At 34.3% G+C, this 21,863-nt stretch overlaps 4 protein-coding genes across 5 annotated transcripts; 1 reads left to right on the plus strand and 3 right to left on the minus strand.

Annotated features, from left to right (window-relative positions):
* Positions 1-107: 107 nt before the first annotated feature.
* On the minus strand, positions 108-3,482 carry LOC8278866 (coenzyme Q-binding protein COQ10 homolog, mitochondrial). Its single transcript, XM_002510167.4, has 5 exons — positions 3,022-3,482; positions 2,586-2,934; positions 2,290-2,485; positions 1,520-1,651; positions 108-542 (listed from the first exon to the last, which is right to left on the minus strand). The coding sequence occupies exons 2-5, from the start codon at positions 2,903-2,905 to the stop codon at positions 432-434; spliced, it is 759 nt and encodes a 252-aa protein (XP_002510213.1). The 5' UTR covers positions 2,906-2,934; positions 3,022-3,482; the 3' UTR covers positions 108-431.
* Positions 3,483-3,601: 119 nt separating this feature from the next.
* On the minus strand, positions 3,602-6,961 carry LOC8278865 (cold-regulated protein 27). 2 transcript variants are annotated; one of them, XM_048371017.1, is made up of 5 exons: positions 6,762-6,961; positions 5,683-5,880; positions 5,295-5,583; positions 4,748-4,860; positions 3,602-3,967 (listed from the first exon to the last, which is right to left on the minus strand). In XM_048371017.1, the coding sequence occupies exons 1-5, from the start codon at positions 6,831-6,833 to the stop codon at positions 3,941-3,943; spliced, it is 699 nt and encodes a 232-aa protein (XP_048226974.1). In that variant the 5' UTR covers positions 6,834-6,961; the 3' UTR covers positions 3,602-3,940. The 2 variants fall into 2 exon arrangements, with proteins under 2 accessions (XP_048226974.1, XP_002510212.1); XM_002510166.3 differs by lacking the exon at positions 3,602-3,967 and adding an exon at positions 3,996-4,303 and having other exon boundaries at positions 6,762-6,954.
* Positions 6,962-8,675: 1,714 nt separating this feature from the next.
* On the minus strand, positions 8,676-14,498 carry LOC8278864 (serine/threonine-protein kinase tricornered). Its single transcript, XM_002510165.4, has 12 exons — positions 13,880-14,498; positions 13,340-13,514; positions 13,019-13,102; positions 12,177-12,418; positions 11,444-11,669; positions 11,065-11,229; positions 10,847-10,978; positions 10,443-10,556; positions 10,264-10,311; positions 9,444-9,522; positions 9,086-9,142; positions 8,676-8,921 (listed from the first exon to the last, which is right to left on the minus strand). Exons 1-12 carry the CDS (start codon positions 14,065-14,067, stop codon positions 8,863-8,865), a joined length of 1,569 nt encoding a protein of 522 aa, XP_002510211.1. The 5' UTR covers positions 14,068-14,498; the 3' UTR covers positions 8,676-8,862.
* A 2,213-nt stretch (positions 14,499-16,711) lies between these two features.
* On the plus strand, positions 16,712-18,994 carry LOC8278863 (protein DCL, chloroplastic). The gene is made up of 4 exons (XM_002510164.4): positions 16,712-17,285; positions 17,493-17,607; positions 18,307-18,485; positions 18,644-18,994. Exons 1-3 carry the CDS (start codon positions 16,930-16,932, stop codon positions 18,478-18,480), a joined length of 645 nt encoding a protein of 214 aa, XP_002510210.1. The 5' UTR covers positions 16,712-16,929; the 3' UTR covers positions 18,481-18,485; positions 18,644-18,994.
* The last annotated feature ends 2,869 nt before the right edge of the window (positions 18,995-21,863 follow it).

Here is a 21,863-nt window from a genome sequence, read left to right on the forward strand (position 1 = left end):
GTCCGCCCCCGACATGACTTATCTACGAAGTTGCCCGCATCTAGTAGAGCCCGAGTTCCCATAAGTTATTGCTTAGCATAAAAAAATTGCTGAAATGGGAGTCGTAGTTCTGCAGCATTTCTAATCTTTCATCTAGAGAGCACAGTAAACAATAATCCAATCATAAACAGTGTATGCACTTGTAATCAAATTAACTAGAATGCTCAACTAATGGACTTCACCAATATGAAAAGAATGCCTATCGTGCAATGTGCCTTCCTTCTTAGCAAGCAAGGAAACATTAAAGCCTTGAATTATAATCAGTATAAACATCGACGAGCTGAGAAACAAAAGCCTTGAATTATGAGACTCTTCATTTGATCCGCTGTGGTTTTCAAGGTACACTCTGTTTCATTATGCACTTGTGTAATATCAAGAATCTAAGCCTTATGTCAGTACGAGTTCTCAAGGACTGAGACTCCCGGTCCATATACCAGTCGGCAGCGTTCACTGAATGAACCAACCAATCGTGAGACCACTTCCTTGAAAAACACGGATGCCACCTGTCACGTAGCCACAACCAGAATCAGAATGCTTATTACGTAATATTGATTCTGAAATTTCAAATCCTACCGCATCCTTTTATAGGTCACCAATATTCACAATTTCAAATTACAAAATTTTGATAAGAGCCCACATATTCAGTACAGTAATGAATACAAACCAAGTAATGTGACTAGCTCTTATGTATATTTGTGCCGACAATGCATGTTTATATGAATGTGGTGTGTAACGAGTTATATATGCCAGCATTATACAAAGATGAAAGTCCAACGTTCGATGTCATCTTTTAGCTTCATCAAGACAAAATTCAACCATTCCAACTGATGAAATGATTGTTTCGCACATAGCAAATATATATCCAACCAAAGGGGTGCCTGATACATCTGCTTATTTAGGCAATTATCATCCATAAGGGCTAAGCAAAGAGTTTATAAAGAGTACAAAAGGTATTATCACTTTTTCTGCTGGAAAGCAAACTCTCAAAATATTGATACTTTTAGGAGTCCACCTACAAGTGGCACGCCTATGTATATGCGCATGACATGCCTACTTAATATGATGATCTGACCTCAATCCATGTTATAAGTGAACATATTAAAGTTTAGAATTAGTCATATAATTCTTTGCTTATTTATCAGGTGAGTATTTTGGACAGACTTTTGAGATCTTGAGGTTAGCTTTCACTTCTTCCATCATATTCTAGCGCCTTGTTGAAAGCCCTAGCATAGCATTTGCTCAAAATACATTAGCCACTTCTGTCATTTATACATCTTCACAGGTAATGCACATCTGAGCACAATGCTTCATTCATTTATAACCTTATCCCAGAAAGTCATACTGTCAAAGTTTCTCAGAAATATCATTGTATATCAATTATTTTATAAAACTAGAATCCATTATGAAACATGTAACAGTTAAATAAAGCGGCAATAACTCACAGTATAGAAGTAGGGGAGAAAAGGATGCGACTGTTTACCTGTCTGTAAAGTGGTGACTGGAACTTAAAATCTACCAAAAAATAAAGGTCACAAGTTCCTGGAACTGGTCCCGGGTTGAATTCCCAAATGTTTATCAAATGGTCAAAGAGGGTGCTATCCGACACTGTTGTCTGGAATGAAGCACATAACTGAATAAGATTAATCAACCGATGATGCATGCAATAAGTTTTAACGAACTTCACTTAACAGTAGTATGCTAATAACATGTTTGCTTTAACGAAAATGAAAAGAAATCCATATCAGCAATCACGGATGTCAAGACTAATATAGATGTAAGCCACTAGAGTTTCACATAGCATAAGCTGCAGAAAGCATTATCAAGCCCAATGTAGCTCCCTTCTAAAATGAGCTAACTCTTCAAATTCGAGTGTCCTAGAAACAAGCAGGCCGTCATACATATATTAAAGCTGCTATTCGTGCACATTCATTTGAATACTATATTGATGCACAGCTACGAGCTTCAAGTACATGCGCACCTCAAATATGATGTGTGGCATATATATTTGAACTGTTGGCCAGTTCCACTGCAGATGTCATGAGGCTCGTACAAAGGGCAGAGTTCTAATGTTTCAATCTAATCTATAATATCCCAAAGGCTTTCATTGCCAAGCAAGACCCAAGTCAGTGATTACCCCAATCACATATAAATATGCTTCTTAATTCTTAAAGCAAATACTTATTACAAGACATTGAACATATAAATGCATCATAATATAACAAGATATATCAGGTAATGCCGAATCATTACCTTAATTGATTTAGGTCTTTTCAATTCTACATGAGAAATATAACTCTCAACAAGAAATTTGAAACCAATCTCCAACTCAGCATCAAATGATCCATCAGGATGGTGTCTGATTATATCAGATCGTTGACACCAAGGTACAAATCCATGATACAAATCAACAGCTGCAACCACATCAAATAACTGCTCTGGCGAATACCTAATTCCAGAAATTCACATCAGCTCCAATACTGAGTTAATAAAAAAAAAAAAAAAAATCATAAAGTACCAGAAAGAGATCATAAAATAAAGAATATTACCCTAAAACACGTCTCTCTTCATAAACTTTGGATAAAACACCACCTTCTTCTCCATCTCCGCAACCAAGAAACTGTCTCTTTTGACTGTTATTATTGTACAACCTTCCTATTGTACAGCTATTATTATCATTATTATTATTATAATTATCAATCAATTCACGGACCGTTGGGGTTGACATGCCCATAATGCTATCATAACATCGAATCTGATGATTATACTTAGAAGTAGGGTTTTTCGGCGACCTAATTAAGCCTTTGGCAACATTTTTATTGGTAGTTAAAAACCGGAGGGCCTTCGTGGTAGACATGAATGGCGGCATTGTGAATTTGAATTCAAGAATCAAAAGCACTGTAACAAAAGAGAAAAAAGAAGAAATTGAAATGAAACCTTAAAAAAGATGAAGAGGAATTAATTATTATTATCATAATATCTTACCTTAATAAATAGAAAAGGAAGAGCAAGTCGTTTTTTGACGGTAAGGCGCGAATTTGGAGAAAACGGAGGAGGAAGTTAGATTACGAGCCGTAGATGATTCTGGGTTTCTTTTTCTTTTCTTTTCTTTTCCGAGTAACAGTAGGAAAACAAGAAAAGGAAATAGAAGAAAGAAAAGCGTACGAATATATACCGTTAGTTTAAGCCAGCGGACACGTAGCTTTTGCTATTGTAATTGTTTGTTCACTTGCTTGACGGGTTGCAGCTGTAGGCCTGTTCGGTTAACTTGGTGTTGGTAGTAATTAACAGCTGATAGCTTTTCAAGTACGCTCAGTATCCAACAACAACAATGATTAACAATTTTTTTTGAACAATTATCATAATATCAGCTCCAATTTGAAAGTTTTTTGCATTTCAATTTATTTACTTTGAAAACAATATATATATAGGATATTATCTCTAATATTTATATTTTATAAGTAAAAAACTAAAATTATTATGCATATACATTTATGTTTCAAAAAATATATTGAATCTTCCAATTGCTTTGGACATTTGAATTTGATTTTTTTCTTTTTTTCGCTTAATTTCAAAATAGATGGCTGCAACTAACATTAGAAAATGGACTGCCAAATGCGTCATTGACAAGTAAAGGGGGAAAAAGAAAAAGAAATAAATACAATTCTAGAAAAGGATTTGGCGCAAATTATGAAAGAACCTTACTACATACATATGTGGGCGCGCGTAAGGATGAAATCTTGGATTTCCTTCGATTGGAGCTAATGCATTGGAGAGTAAAAGAGGGGAGGGTTATGTTATGCAACTAAACTAGCACTGCTTCCACAAGGGGTTGTTGGATAAAGTTTAGGAATTCCTAAATCGGATCACGCAGTGTGAACCATAATACTCCCCATTGCTAAGCTCACCGCCAACAGTCTTCGTTGTCAATCTGGTGCCATGACCATCACCAATCAAAATCAGCTCAACAAATTAAAAAATATTTATAGTTTGCAGCACACATATTTACATAAAGGAAAAGATCTAATAGACGACGTGATAAAATATTCCTCGCACCAGCAAATTAGTGCCAATTATCCAATTTCCCTCTTGAATTTAGGTGAGCAAAGAAAGTTAATTATTTTGATTCTTCAGTATCTTCATAGGTTAACAGAACAGCTACACAAACCAGCCAGGTTTGGTTAATGGCTGGTCACGGGTGCGACTCATCTCTTCTAGCAGCAGCAGAAATATAACCTTCCACGGAAGGCGTATCACATAGAACCATCTATTGCAAGAGCATAAAAGAAAAACACTATGAGACATCGATAAACTTAAAGAAGGACTGATCATAAGACTCTTTTTTTTTTTTCAAATGTAAATTTAGGTGATAGTTTATAATTTTAGCCAATCCTTTTAATTTGGACAAAAATGGTCTTATTAGTAAATTCATTTTTAATTTTAGCCAACCCCCAGTGAATTCAAAAGTGACAGATTTTATTTATATTATGCCACTTCATATAACATGTCACTTAATTTTGACCAAACCAAAATTGAAAATTGCTGATAATTTTGCAATGCAAATTATAGTTACCAAAATTTAAAAAAAAAAATTGGTTAAAATTGTCAAAAAAATCACATAGGTTTGATTTTTTATTTACTTTCACTATTAGGCAAAACTGAAACTGCAACATTGACAATATATGGACTGCTCTTATGCAGAGTAAATTACCTGGTCATTAATTGCAGCACCTGTTTTAGGCTTTTTCATCCTTTCTGAGCTGCATGCACTGGTTTTCTTGCCACTTCTAATATTTTCATCCACGAAATTCTGATCTGAAACCTCTACAAGAATAATATTAATGCAGTCAGTGTCACATCGAAATAATGTTGCATGAAACCTGCATTTACACACTTTTTTGTAATTAATTGTGAACTACAACATCAGTTCTTGGAACATTTAGTAGAGCACCAAAGCATGGAATAGTCACATGGGCCAATGACCATGTTTACACCATTGAAGAAACCTTCAATACTAATTATGAAATTAACCACTCACAATTTTTCCATATTTAGATTCTCGAAACTCACTGTTTTATATCGCAATACAGATTGTGTTTTCTTCTCATTGCCCCAAAATAACATTTTTTTGGCTCATTTCGACATGAATAGAAGCGACGTGGACAATTCAATGTGATCAAATGCAGATTTGTAAAAAATAACCATTGCAAATACAACCGAAAGAGAATTTTCATACACAATATAATGTCTGAGATTACCTGTGTTGCTGTCAACGGGGCCATTTCGACATGAATAGAAGCGACGTGGATAAGATCGTTTGAAACAAGTTGCTGTACAACCAGACACTACCTTTTTCCCGCTTGAGTTAATCGCTTGATTTTGCAATGCAATCCTCTCTTGGACAATGTCTTGGGGTTTTCTAGCAGATCTAAAGTGCCGAATCCATGGACTTATCAGAACGCCACTGGGTTCATTTGCTATATTTACTTGTGACGCAGGCCTTTGAAAATTGATTTTCTCCCAGCAACCACCTCGAAGAATTTTAAACTGAAGCAAGATCAAAATAAAATAAGACACATAGGAAGGAATATTCAATGCACCATGAGGACGTCAATTTTAAGCAAACACGAAAGAATAGTCTCCAACCTGGCCAGATGGGGTACTTTTATTAGAATGTACTTGCTTTGACAAATTTGGATCTGACATCTCCTTCTTTAATTGCAAATCAAGATCATCCATGGAATTATATAATTGCTTAACAAATGATGCCTCCATAGATTTAAGGTACAGCCTGTGCTTCTCATCTGTCCATTCTGTAGAAATAGGTTCTGTCATCTGCAATTCCTGGTATATATATATATATTATCACAATCATGGTCAGAATCCTCTAAAAGGCCTCTTCTTTTCTTCGAGAAATGTCAAAGGAGGTTTATATAATATATCATGGCCAAAGGAAAACAGATAGAAAGTAAATATGATATGGCTCAAGGACCAACAGCCACAATCAGTCCAGCGTCCCAAACTTTTTCCTTTCATGTATAAGCTCATACTACACTACTAATATTGCATTAAGCAAAATTCTTGCAATCTGCCTTTAGTCTGCAGATTATTACTTGCACTAATCAATCAACTTCTTCTTGTGTAAGAATAGAAAAAAATAAAAAAATAAAAAAAAATAAAAAAAAATAATAATAATAATATGAGAATAAGAGCAAAAAGAAGCTAGGAGCAGAAATCTAATGTATATGATCTTGAAAACTACTTCTTTTTCATTTTCATTATATAGCAGGTCTCAATTTAGACACACAAATGATATTGCAATTTCTAATTTAATTACGTAATTGAATTCAAGTAATTGGCAGAGTAATTAGGCGGTCCTAATTCCTAGGCCAGTGAAAGAAAAAAAAGGTCGCATTATATTATTACCAGGCGGTCCTAGGGGAGCAAAACGACGGCGTTGGATGAGACAAAACAGAAAAGGAGGACAAACAAATTAACGCCATATATCAGCAAGCAAAACAAAATCAATTCAAGCACCTACTATGTATATATTCAAAAGGAAAAAAAGGAAATTCAACTAAAAATCAATTAGAATTTCTTAAATGAAAGTTTCATGTTATAATTATAAGCAATCTCTCATATCATGATAAAACAAAAAACAAAAATTCATTCAAAAATATCTAGAATTCATATACCAGCATATATAATCAATATCTATATCATACCTGTTGTGCAGACTCGGCCGATGACTCGCCACTACTTGAACTCGTCCGAGTTTCACTTCTGCAACCATTCATTATTTCTATATCTTAACTAAGTTCAGAGAACTAGAAAATACCAGATTTAAAACCAGAGAAAAAAAAAAGAAAACAAAAACAACAGACAGAGAGAGCAATGATATGATTTGAAGAAATGGAGGTGGCGTTGGGGACAAAAGAACGTTACAGTTGTCGCCGCTTTTACACGTGTCAGTTGCCACGTCACTAAAGAAGGGCGCTAATTTTTCTCAAAGGAGAGAGAAGCCAGATATTTTAGTGGGCGTCGAAAATATCTCTTGTCTTTACTTGAGTTTTAAGATTACGTGGCTGTAAACTTTTATCATCAACCCATGTTATGTGTGTGCGCGCTATCCTTTTAACTCGGCTTCCCGCGCTTCTTTTAACTGTTGTTATTTTTTATTACCTTTTCTTTTTCCTTTTTCACTTTCTCTTTTTATCGGTTTTCAATTCTCATATCAACAGCAGATAATTCATGCCGGATTTTTCTTTGTCAATGTCTTCTCATTTTCCCAAACAGCTAGACGTTGAAATGCACCAAAGAAAATCCAATTTTTTAATTTCGATATTAGCATATTATTCTTAATTGCTATATTTAGTAGTAATCATTCGATACATTAAGTTACTGATAAATTATTTAACAAAAAAATATCATTTTAAAATACTGTTCTGAATGGGCCTGCCACCATCGAAATGGACACCAGTGCAAATCATCCTTAGATCTAAAATACTAAATATGAAACTGACCCTTCATGAGATATTATCTGCCTTAACAAATTGAAGCCGACGAGCCTGGAGAATAATAATGAAGCATAAATTCTGTGGCCACACTGCATTGAGTGCTACGGAGATTTCTTATAAGAAAAAGAAAAAACTAACATTTCCGTTCCTTTTGGCTGGAACAAATTCTATATTATTTTATGAAATTTATATTATTTAGCTGAGATAATTTAAACAAAAATTATTTATATAACTTTATAGAATTAGCTCTAACCAAACTAAGTTTAGTAAAATATATAAAATCTTTAAAAAATAAATTTCATATTAATAAACTAATATTTGTTTTAAAAGAAAAGTATAAAAAATATAAATGTGGTTGTGCGTGGGTATTCTTTTAATAAATAACAGCATAGGGTTTCAAATCGTTAACTATTTTCAGTATACATATTAAATTTATGGTCGTGGCACTCTAATCTAATGACGACAAGTACATTCACCTCGCTACAGTCTAAACTTGCATCATTGTTGCCTGATTTAGTTGGAAATGAGGGTAGCAGAGAAGAACGAAAACATTAAATTCTCTTTGATTTTAACTAGATCCGATGAACCTTATTCACGATAAGGCTATACTAAGTCACCTCTTTGCCAGCTTTTTCAACAAAATTAATTTTACAATGATGAAATTCAGTTTTAAAATCTTACAACTAAAATTCTTAGCTGTCTGTGCAAATATAAAAACTCACTACTTATATTAGTTTATAAGATACATAAATAAATAAAAAATAGTATGAAATTTCTGTTTTGTAAGATTAGAACACATCTTTCAACATTACTATTTTATTCTATAATTTCCCTTTTTCTATATGAAAGTATAATTTATTTCAAAGGCAATATTTATTTATTTATTTATTTATAGTGAATTTTATAAATTAAATATAAGAATTCAAATTTTCCTTTTGCAATGATAAGTTTTAAAATGAATTTTATCCAAAAGAAAGAGAGAGAAAATAGCTCATTTGGGAAGAAAAATTTCAAATCCCAACTTTCATTAAATCAGTCGCAGTACAGCAGAAAGCACAAAAGTATCTGTATTGCAATGTACAAAATTGTATAAACAATGCCCGACCACGAATTATAAAAAGATTTAAAAACAATAAGCTCTCCAAAAAAATCGCATTCCAATTTGAGTTGAACTATTTACTGGATTTACAGTGTCAAATCGTTTTTGGTGAAAATAAAAATGAATAGAACCCGACGATCAGATCACATAATTATTATTCATGTCTGAACAAGCAACTCTACAACCAAAGCAAAACACGATGGTTGGAAATTAACTTTGCAGTGTATGTTCGCCTTCTAATTCGGCAGTTTCTTGCAGGTCAATCCGACCTGCAGATTGTATGAAAGAAACAAGATCAATTTAAATCCACCAACATCAGCTTATGCGTGTGTGAATCAAAGGACTAGCTACAAATGTTTAACTCCTATGTGTTTGTGACTCATTCTGAAATGGCAGTCGCCCCTACCCAACTGAAAGGTTCACGGTATCATACCTAACAAGGAAATTAAAGATGGGGCCTTTGAAGATGCATTTGATTTCGCATATGTACCTGAATCAGAATGGAGAATCAATCAGACTAGCTTAATTAGCAATCAATGGGAAAAAGATTAGTACATGATTCATGAACTTGCTGTTTGAGCAGCGGTCAGACCAATAAGGTGACCAAACTTTTGAATAACAATGCAAATGGCCAAGTAAACTGTAGTGATATTAATTACACTATGATATTATGATGCAATGACAATAGAGTAAAGGAAAACTTCCATGATTTTAGTCATGACCACTACAGAAAATTTCATTGAGAACTCATCATATGCCAAAGACAAGTTGTCAAGGTTCAAAGCGGTTACCTGAACTTTCCATTGAGTTGATGACATCTGATTTCTTGAAAGTGAATCCAATGAAATTGGTATCTTTTGATGTCAACATCTGTATCATGGATCAAACAAAAAATACTGAAAATGTTAGCATTGCGCTCATATAAGACAACTGTGGCAAAATCTGATGAGAAAAATGATTCACTTCTATAGGAAAATTTAAACCATACAAATTGCAATGCAGATAATTCAGCAGGGTTGTTAATTTTAGACCTCCAAACATGAAAAGAAAGAAAAAAAATGAAACACATAGAAATCCAGTTTCAATAAATTTACAGTCATAAATTGATAAATCCTCATTATTAGTAGAATATCTCCTTCCCAAATGAAAAGAAACTATTGAAACTGACCAAATTAAAACAGAGTCTTTTAAAAGACAGCAGGCTCAAAGCTACATATAGACAAGACAGAAGCCAAAACTTTAAATATATGTAATCACAGAAAAATAGAAAAGAAAAGAAAGAGATATAAGAACGTTTGAGGCCAAACAACATTAATAAAGAGAGATATGACTGTCAAATGAATGGTATAATTAAACAATGGATATAAAGCATTTTTAGGCCAGGAAATTTATCACACAGTTAGCAGCCAGATTAACAACCAAATGCGAAACATATCTTTACAAATAAAAGCAACAGTATGGACAAGGGGCAATCATTAGTTGATTGATTGTCAGTTAGTAGCTCTTTTAGTTTCCCTCTATTTAACAATAGTTATAGAAACAGATAAGAACCGAGTTTTCTTGGAAACTTTCTGCCAAAATAAATAAACTAGAGTTCACACAATGTGTTACCTTCCTCCATGGTCCCACTCTTGGTATTGCAGATGGTGGGCCTTCCAACTGCCAAAGAACAAAGGCTTGGTCAGGATCCCTTTTACATACAGCAGAAAAGGACGATAGAAAGAAAGAATGAAAAGGATGAATGAAAAAATGAAACAAAAAGAAGAGTTGAAATGAAAATAAGAACTCACATCAGGGAACTTCTCAAAATTTTGGGTATCCAAATCTCCATTCACTACAGGCTTATATGCAGCTTCCATTTCGTACAGCATATCCCACTGAGTGCATCTGAACCATGGATGTGCCTGAAATAGTGGAGAACTTTCATTAGAGTACCAACCAGCTAAAACCAGTCAACAAAAAGTTAATGATCAGAATATTGCACAGTTCCACATAACTATGAAGCAAATGGCGTGCAACAATTTGCATTATTAAGAAAAAATTCTTTGCCCTGTAATACCTTTTAGATATTTTTTCCTTTTGTGAAATAGTACCACCTTTTAGAGGTTAGAAAGTTATAACATGCACAAATACTTATCAAGTTTCATGTGACGCTGGCAAGTAAAAATGATATTGTTCTTTGAAAAGCGGTTACCTTTAATTCATCCACTCCTCTGGTTCCCAGCCTTGTCTCAACATCACATAGCAAGTGGCAAATAAGATCTTTGGCCTCGTTTGAAATCTTTGGTTCATCAGGGAATTTGAGGCATGTTTTCCAGTTGATTATCTGATAGAAGACATAAATGTTGTCTATTTAGCAAATATGAGGAAATGTTTACTTAGAGCATTAACCTTAGGCACTAGCTGCACTACCTTTCGGCATGTAATCCTGGGATCATCTGAACAGAAGGGAGGATAGCCTAAAAGCATCTCATACAAGATTGCACCCAGGGACCACCAATCACACTCCATTCCATATCCCTTCTTTAGCAACACTTCAGGTGCCATGTAATCAAGAGTTCCAACAGTTGAATAAGCCTAGGAAACGTTAAGTAAATTGGGAATTTAGAAAGTCATTGCACAAGAAGAAGAATGACTGGAAAATATGGAAACTACAGAATCATTGAAAATAGGAAAGCGTCAGCTGCATATGCTGGCACAATCCACTCTGGATAAATTAAAAAAAAAAAACTCAATCTATAAGGAAAATCGAAAAAGAAGCTTAAGTAGAAGAAATATATAAACATAATACCAGTGCACGGCGATTACGTTTCCATTGCTGTAATACTTCTTTTGGCATTGACCAAGGAGCTTCACTGCCAGAATGTCCCCCAGCTTCATTTGTACCTTCTTGAGAAATATCTTCATTTTCAAGTAAAATTGATGAATACTTATCATCCAGGGGCTTGCACAAGCCAAAATCTGAAAGCTTCAAATGGCCATTCTTGTCCAGTATCAGGTTATCTGGTTTTATGTCCCTGAACACAGAATATTCTCAATGTAAAGACAAGGTAGCTGAGAATTATAGTTTGTTCCTGCCAATGAATCTGAATGTTAGAAAATAATATTGATATTTAGCTATGTTATATTCTTCTAAGATTGTGTGGACATTCACAGCTTCAGAAAGACTCCTGTGGCCTTTCAACGTCATTAGGATTATGATCTCAAAGGCACAGATACAGACACCTTCCCATTGATGTCTTTCTCTTGTCCTTATAAGAGGAGAACCATTTTGGTCCCACAGGATTAAAAAAAGTGTGGAAAGAAATAAGAACTTAGGCCTGGCATGAACTAAAGAAATGAAGGTTGACCAAAATAGTGCTAGTTCAATAAAACCATGCAGCCACGGCATTGCCATTCTAATGTGCACATTTATGGGGATAAAATCACTTGATGTCCTAACACTTTTGCTGGTCATAGCTACATGGACAGCGATATACGATAAACTTGTAAAACATAGTACTAAATCTTCAAAATTAACATACCTATGAACATAGCTGTGCTGATGAATTGACTGTATAGCTAGAATGCTCTCTGCTATGTAAAAGCGTGCAACATCTTCAGAAAGAATATCTTCTCTCATCAATAATGTCATTATGTCCCCACCAGGCAAATATTCCATGATAAGGTATAAGAAATCAGAGTCTTGAAAAGAATAGAATAGTTTTACGATGCATCGACTGTCAACCTCCGCGAGTAAGTTCCTCTCAGATCGGACGTGCTCAACCTAAAACAGACAGAGAAAAGGAGAAAGGAGAAGACTTAAACTTATTATGGCACCTAAAAGAAAGCGTACAAGTTAATTTGAAAACTCAGACAGATTAAAAATGTTCTACTATTTACATAGAATTCCTCTTAAATTGGGTTCTAATTTTTGTTGAGATGAATATATGATCATCTTCTGGTAGTCATCTACAAATGCATCATATTATTCATTCATTCATGATAAAACCTCTTCGCTTTCAGTTATTTTATCATAACTTTTCTATAAAGGAAGATGTATATGATGGCTAGATGTAGCAATCCTTTGCCTATCTAATTATGTATTGGTCAAACAACTAAAGCGCTATTTTCTGCAGAGCACCAGTTATTCTCTACTGCAATGGCAGAAAGACAGGCAAAAAGAACGTCTGTGAGAACATTAGACACTGTTAAATGATTAGGCATTGAGGTTTGAGTGTTTTGATTTAAGTCAGCATTGCTTAAATGGTTCATCAAACAGGTGCATTCAGCTGAATCAAGCCAAATTCATTATATGATCATACATTCCAACAGAATATGGTATCTAGTTATGAACACTAGTGAAACTTTAAAGTTATTATCTCGCCTGTCCACGGCTAAGCATCTCAGACTTCTTCAGTTTCTTCATGGCAAATATCTCTCCAGTACTTTTAGCTCGGCATAACCTGACCTGGAATTATTGAACATTTTTAGTACATAGTCACACTCTTTAAAGGACAAGCATAACGTTCTTTCTAGCATAATTATGATTTCTTTTAAAAAGAATAAAATAAAAGATAATATAGAGAACCAAAAGTACAATAGAGAAATATCCCAAAATTCTATTTGATACAAAGTCATGGAAAATAGAAGCAAATGACGGTATAGCTATTATTATAATTAGATTGTGATCTTTGTTTTATTTTACCTCACCAAATGCACCTTTACCAATGACAGTTAACTGTTCAAAATCATCGATTCCGATTTTACGTCGTTGGAGTCTCATATATTCAGTTTCTCTCCGTTCCAAATTCCTCATCATCTCCTCTTGTTCCTCGTTTGATATCCTTGCTTCTTGTGCTCTTCTTTGCAGTGCTTGTCGTCTAAAAACAGAAGTAACAACTCATCACATTAAGAGAAAAATAATAAAAAATAAATAAACTAAAGCGTCGCTATATCTAAATGTGTCACTAATTCATGTTTTGATTTTAGATTAACATAAAAAAGGAAAAATATACATAAAAAAGGAAAATTGAATCAGTTATCTCCAATCTACCTAAAATGCAAGTCAAAGAAATAAAAAGTAGTAAAATGCGCGCATATAGAGTTATAGGACCACATGCATTAAACTGTTTGACCTACTATTGACTTGAATTAAAAGAACAATAATTTTAGCAGAATTGAAGCTAAAATCCTAAAATATAAAGAATTTAAAAAATAAAATAAAAAGAAGATCAAAATTACACACCTATCTTTACGATCTTGCAATCCTTGTAAGTAGTTCTTATAATGATTCTCTATGAACTGTTTGGCAGCAGCAGCTTTTTGTCTCGTCACTGGAGATGATACAGAGACATCAGGTCCTGAATCAAAGCCACTCCGATCCGGCCTCAAGTTTAGAGCCCCTAGCCTCACCGTACCATCGCCGCCGTCCATTTTTTTTTTATCAAAGACACAGATCAAACTCTGAAGGATATAAGTAAAAGAAAAAGAGAAGTAAATCAGAGAAGAAGCTTCAGTGTTACAGTTTCGAGGAGAGATCTACGGAAGGTGGAGGAGATGTGTCAGTTTATGAGAGAGAGAGAGAGAGAGAGAGAGATTAGAGTTCTGAAGAGAAATGGAATGAACTGGCATGTGTTGTGGGCGCATATATATATGGCTTGAAAAGGCTGTCTTATCTACGATTTTCTTTTGTTTGTTTCGTTGCGTTTTCTGTTATTTGATTAGATCTTTAATTTTTTTATTTGCAAAAGAAAAAAGGAAAATTGAAAATATCTTTCTTTCTTTCTTTATTTTTATTCTATTTTTTTGGTTTTGGGGTTTATAGGGAATGGAGTGTGATCAACGCCATCGTTTTGGTCGCATGAACTGGAATCTTTGAAGCATTTTTAATCATTTCTGACTTTTTAAACAGCGCAAAAAGAAAAAAAGAAAGGAAAGGAAAGAAACGTGTAGTATGTAGAGAGATAGAGGGACAGAGAGGCTTCTGGGCCTGCCTTTTGGCGACTCTCTACAGTGTCGGCGGAGATCTATGGGGATATTAAATAAGTTGGAGTGTGTCATACACGGAGGTCGATGATTGGAGGATTGATCGAGTGGAAGTGGAAGGTTGATTGGAAAGTGAAAGCTACGTAGTGAGAAGAAGAGTGGGTGTATAGTGAAACACAAGGGTGGAATGATGCGAGTGTTATGGTGGTGCGTGCTGGTCTGAACTCGACTGTCGCTCAAAGTACGGGTTGTCTCGTGGGAATCGCGTGGTAAAGACTTGGTTTGATGAGAAATGTCAAACGTAAGATTTACGACTGCAAGTGCAAAGGGTCCATTTCAAGTCAATCCTACTCTTATTGGCTTGGCCTGTGTCAGGGTCAGGGTCTCTTCTATTCTGTGTTTCTAACTCAAACCATGGTACTACACATACGGCACGTTATCAGGGCTTTTTAGTTGTTGATTGGATTGGCTAAGACGCCACATACATTTCTGATTAGCTTGTCGTCTTTTAGGAAATTATATTTGTTTTGTCGTTTTAAGCTGCTGCGTCCTTGGCATTTTATCGCTTGGTTTTCATGTGTAGAGGGGCTTGTAACGTTTTGTTGCTATAGCGCATCTGTGAGTATTTATGATTTTTTAAGCATCACAATTTGTTGCTATACATTTCGAATTTTTCTTTTTATCAACCTCGCGTAGCAGCCTGTTATCATCTCAACTATTGCTTGCACTATTCTACTATCATATCAATGATCTCAGTTGCAGCATTTAATGTCATAAAATCACTCCCCATGTTAGTGCTAGAGCTTTAAGATGCCATTTGAGAATACTGGAATATAGTTAACCTTTCATATCCAAAATATACGCTAATTTAATTTGTTCATCCTTACCGCCTAAATTCATTAAATAGCCTTGTTTAACTATAACATAGCTTAATGGATTCACATTAATATTTTATGAGCTTAATAAGTGAAAGAAAGTTGTTGAGAAACACAATGACATAGCACGATATGTCAAGTTTGATAAAATAATGTAGTATTATATCTGTTTTTTTGACATATTTATCAAATATTAATACTAAGCATGAAATCTATTTATTTTAAATAACATGATTCATACCTGACTCTCGAAACTGTAAATTTAGTTGCTTATGAGTCCAATTTAAATGGAAAAAATTTCTAAGAGCTATTTCTATAGTTGCTCTCAATCTTTTTCCCTACACTAGAATTACAATCAACAATTCCGCCTGTCTTTCCCATTAATTTTTGGGTCAATGGTTCCATCTTCATTTGCTTCAGATTCTAACTCCACCATCAATACAGCAAAAATAATAACAAAAGTATAGGACATATTTTTGCTCGTGAAAGAACTTTCTCAATTGACAGGGAACAAGTTGGCTAATTGAGAGAGACATTAGCATTTTATGACTTGAGTTGCTTAATAGACTAGAAAAATTCAAATTTCTGGAGAGATCAGAATTCTTCAACGCAACCTATCTTATTATGACAAGAGAGAGTATTGCTGCTCTTTCTTAATAAGGTTTCATTGTTTTATGAAATACTTTAAGAATCTAGTTTAAAATACATCATATTGATATAGAAGATTACACTCTTAAAATCATTTAAAAAAGAATAATTAGATGCTAAAATCACAAAAATAATATATAAAGTCAAGTCCTGCCTGTATATCTTTATTGAATAAATAAAAAAAATATAAAGAAAATATCGCTATCTAACTAATAAATGCATAAAATAATATGCAACCAATAATACATATTTATTGTCTAATATATAAACAAGTAAATAGTAGGATAGCAAAATTGTTTGATTAGTTTTGATTACGAAAAGAAAAGTAGAATTAAAAAAGAATTGAACTTGATGAGACCTTATGGCAAAAGCCAAATGAGCAAAACCGAGACTTCTCAGAGGAGTTGTTTCCAACGACATGCTGCAGGCATACGACAGAGAAACCTTTCCATGTCGCTCAGTCCCTTTGCATTCGTCTCTGAAACGACAGAAAGGCCCAATCTATTAATTATTTGAGGCCCGTATCCTTAGTCTTAACCCAAAAGATATGAGAAAATATAGATTTTCCACTTGCACAGCTCTTCACTGATAACCCATGGAGCGGGCGAGCGAGGGATTGATGATAAGTAAAGTAATAACACGACCGTTAACGTTAACCTCTTCAATTCTTACTTGAACCAAATGAAACCTAAATAGAACTGAAAAACCTGAAGCAACAAAAATTCAAATTCTACCACTTGTAATCAAATCTAGCATCTATAACAATTAGTATAGATAGAGAGAAGCCATGACCATGGCTTCCTTATCTAAACCACCACCTTGTCTTCACGGCCACTACTCCAACCCTATCTCTCTCTATTTCTCTCCTGTGATTTTATCTTTTCCATTTCATAGAACGACGACGTCGTTTAATTCGCGTATATTTGCGTTAAAGACTGGATCGGACGGGTCGGATTTGCTGAGGAAACCGATTGTGCCTTCAGAGAAGGAGTTAAGTGGAATTTCTGATGATGAAGAGGACAGTAACCGGAAGAGAGATAACAAGGATAAGGAAGATGATGAGCTTGTCGATTGGGAAGACCAGATTTTGGAAGATACCGTTCCTCTTGTTGGCTTTGTTAGAATGATTCTTCACTCTGGCAAGTAAGTTTCTTTTTCTTTTTTCCATTTCCAATTAGCCAAATAGTTTCTAACCCTGAAGTTGTTAACACAAAGTACTTGGGTTTTTATCAGTATATGGTTGTGCGTTCTTCCCTACGTGTTCATTTGTAGAATAACTGTTTGATGATTACCTGTTTTTTGTTACTGTATTATTATTTTTCTTTATCAATGTGGTATATGTTAACGCAGATATGAAAATGGAGATAGATTAAGTCCAGAGCACGAGAGAACTATTGTTGAGAGGTTGCTTCCATTTCATCCGGAGTGTGAAAAGAAGATTGGACCTGGAATCGATTATATTACTGTATGCCACACTTGCTCTCTTCCCCAATTTTCATGATTATCATCCCTCTTGTGCTACCATTTCTTTAATACACTCTGCTCTATATATAAAGGATAATGCCTCCTGATTTAACTGATGTAAAAGTGAGAAAAATGCGTACACTTGAGCACTTGTAAGAGCGCGAGAGATAATAATCGGCCGATTTTGCTTCACTCAAGTTCATAGTATATATAACCCCGTCAAGGCTTGAAATTTAGTTTTGGGTATTAGAAAGAGCCAAGTAGACATGCACACCTAGCATATTTTCAATTCCTAGGTTAGAGCTGAACTGTGTATCAAACCATTTCACCTTCCAACCAACAGCTAAGAATAGGGCTGCAGGCAGAAATATTCATGGTTTTCCCCCTTTTAAGCTCATCAAAGGAAGGCCACAGACACAGCTTAAGAATGCTGCTAGGAGGATGGCTCCAAAAGTATGGTGTTGAAGGGCCTTAATGGGATTCAATCTGCATTCTGAGGTTATAGGGATTTGTGTTAAACAGTCTCTAGGATAGTGCCGCAGTTGTTTCGCCATAAAACTTGATTTTCTGTCTGCATGGCCTTTTCAAGCTTTAGCAAGTAATTTATACTCTTAGTGGGCCGTTCATGTAATTCTGACATTTGTTTTCTCCAGTTCTATCTGATGTCTAGATGACGTGAATCTCTTGTTATGATTTGCAGGTTGGTCATCATACTGAGTTTGAGAACTCACGATGCCTGTTCATAGTAAGGAAAGATGGAAAATTGGTCGATTTTTCTTATTGGAAATGCATTAAGGGACTGATCAGGAAGAACTATCCATTATATGCTGACAGCTTTATCCTCAGACATTTCCGCAGGCGTAGGCAGAGTTGATGAAGGTAGTACACTCAACTAGTATCATATACATAACTGTATGCGGAGGAATTTTGTATTTCAGTCTTATGGTCTAAATGATGTCATTTGTATGCTCGAAACTAACAATTGGTAGTAATTAGAAGGAAAGACTGACATTTTTTATATTGTAATGCTTGGTAAGCTCCTGGGAAAAAATAGGTCTCCAAGACTGGAGTGCAATCTGATGTATATGTATTGGCGAGTGCAAACTGGGGTAAGCTTCCTCCCAGATCGTCAAGTGGAAGTGATAAGAATTTGAATCTTCTCAACCCTCTCGTTCTCTCTAGTGTTCATAGTAGTTCCAATAGATAGTTTTGCATTTAGTACATGTTGCTGCACAATATTTGCAAACTCTTTGTAATTGCCCCCTAGTAAACTGTATGCACCACCATCTGCACTGGTCAGACAGGCAAGTATATGCAGATATTGGATGAGATAGTTGGATCCACTGACATAAATCCAATATTATCCCTCTTCCCAGAGCTATTCTAGATTTTGACTCTTACTGGTGATTTGGTTTTAACAGAGGAGAACTTTATTCTGTGAATCATAAACATTGATGATTATTACTCCAAGATAAGTGCAAAAAACAAAAGGTTTTGTATTCAGGAGGCTATGCAGTAAGCGTTATGACTCATGGCATACAATGGGAATTAATTTAAGTCGTCAGAAATGGAAATGCAACCATCTTTCTAAACAAGTTCATAATTGATAATAAAACAATCGAGTTAAATGGTATTGGGAAGTCCTCAAACGAGACATTGTTTTGCTTCTATTTTTATTGTTTCCTTTTTCTTTTTTTTGACTAAGGTGCATCTTACCGTTTTAGGAACCAAATATATGAGAAGCTGTTTGTTAAAAGGCTGAATTCCATTTGTGGAACCAATTATACGAAATTCTATTTGATCTGTTAGCTTGTACATTGCATATGAAATACTCATATTGGGACTGTGACCCCACGTTTTACGAAATATATATTACATATAAATAAATGGATTTGGACTGTTACTGGAGAGTACAATGACGATTATAGCCCGTCGAGGCCTAACAAACTTTCACTCTTAAGCTTGAGCCCATCTGACTCGGAAAGTTGGACTTGCTTTTGCAAAAAAAAAAAAAACTTATAATTTACATTTCGTCTGGGCTTTTTTTGATTTAATATATTTAAAAAATAATTTTATTATTTTAGGATAGAAGTATACAAAATTCTCAATTCAAAATTGTTTTGGAAAAAAAATCTACTTTAAGCTAATTTTGAAAGTCAGAAAAAAAAAAAAAAAAGACTTCGGTCCTATCTGTCAATTGGACTGCCGGAAAGACCTGTCCGCTAGTCCAATAGACGGACATGACCAAAAACTTTTATTATTATTTATTAAATTATTATTATAATAATATATATTAATTATTATAATAATAAAATTTATTAAATTACTACAATAATAAAATTTATTATTATGTCTCTGTAAGTGGAATCGATAGATATTTTTATTTGCAAATTCAATTGAACTATTGACAGGTATTTTTTATTAGAAATTTGTCTACCATTTCAATTGGTAGATAGGTTTTTTATTTTAATCTTATCCATTATAAAATTCTTTTACTTTAAACTTTCAATCGGTTGACATATTTTTTTAATTATTTGAAACTTGTGCACAAATTCAATTATATTCAACATTTGAGGTGATGGATAGATTTTATTTTTTAAAACCTATCCGCCACTTCAATTGATGGACAATTGTTCACTAATTGAAGTGGCAAATATGTTTTTGGTTTTCAATTCATGTCTGCCATTTGGAGTAAAGAACGACCATGTCCGTCAGTTCAATTGGAGGACAATGTTGTCCGCCACTTTAATTGGCGGACAATTGTTCATCAATTGAAGTGGTGGATTTGGTTTTCAGTTCATGTCCGCCATTTGGAGTAATGGACAACCATATCCGTCAGTCCAGCTGGAGGACAGTGTTGTCTGCCACTTCAATTGGTGGACAATTGTTCACCAATTGAAATGACGTATATGTCTTTGGTTTTCAATTCATGTCCACCATTTGGAGTAATGGACAATCATGTCCGTCAGTCCAACTGGATGACAGTGTTGTCTGCCACTTCAATTGATAGACAATTATTCACCAATTAAAGTGGCAGATATGTCTTTGATTTTCAATTCATGTCCGTCATTTAGAGTAATTGAAAGCTATGTCCGTCAGTCCAACTGAAGGATAGTGCTATCCGCTATTCTCAGTGGACATTGATCTATTTTTACCTTCAATGGAGAATTACTTCTCAACTATCCTAAAAACAATATTTTTTTTCACTTTTATCCTAAATTAGAAATTCTTTTTCTAGATATCCTAAATTAAGAAAAAGCCTTTTCTTCTGTATCGAGGTCGAGACTTGGCATAAAAAAACACGCTTGAATTTTATGTATTTATGCAGACAGACAGTAGCAGTTGGTAAAGAGATGTAATTTATAGCCTAGTGATTGCGGAATATTTCCTATTGATACTGATAACTGCAGGTAAAAGCTGAAGATGGAGGATAATATATGTCAGATTCTACCTCTTTTATTTACCTATGAATCGTCATCATTCGTAACTCTTTTCTGAAATTCCTTTGGTGAATCAGATCAATCAAAATTAAGGTGGAAGTGGAACATATCTGGAACCACGTGTCGTCAGATTGGATACGTAATAAACAGATTCCAAAAGTGTCTTGGCTACTACTAGCCCTAGGGTTACTGGATTTGTTAATAGTGGCTCCACTGCTGCCTGCCATTTAAATAGGGCCGACTGTGCAACAAAAACCATTAACCCTCCAATTCGAACTAATCCCATGAAATTCAACCAACACTTTTTATGGTTTTTGTTGTATGCAGGGTTGATTTCAGATTAGAAATTATTAAAATACTATTCCAGTTAATTTTAGAATGCCCAGAAGATCTTACTTAATTAAAATATCTAAAAATAAATTCTTAGTAATTTAATTTCAAATAAGTTGCTGATATATATAAAGCCCAACGAATTATTAGATCATGGCATTCAAGTGATTAACTCTGAATAATAAAAATTAAAAGATTACATTAGTTTAAACTGAAAACTAACAGATTCAAACCAAATCAACCAACCTCCTCGTTAGTTTCATTTCATATTAATATAGTTTCATTTTGATTATGTCTGAAATTAATAAATAAATAAAGAAAGAAAATGGTTTTGATTTGACATGCCACTTCTGAACCGCCCAAAAACCAACCCACCTACGCCCTAGCTGGCAAACATCAATTCTGTTTTTATGGATTCTTGTTTGGTTTGTTTTTTTTAACCTTTTTCTTTAATTAAAAAATTTATTTACAGTTGGACACGTTTTGC

This window comes from Ricinus communis, chromosome 2, assembly GCF_019578655.1.
Source record: "Ricinus communis isolate WT05 ecotype wild-type chromosome 2, ASM1957865v1, whole genome shotgun sequence".
Lineage (NCBI taxonomy): Eukaryota > Viridiplantae > Streptophyta > Magnoliopsida > Malpighiales > Euphorbiaceae > Ricinus > Ricinus communis.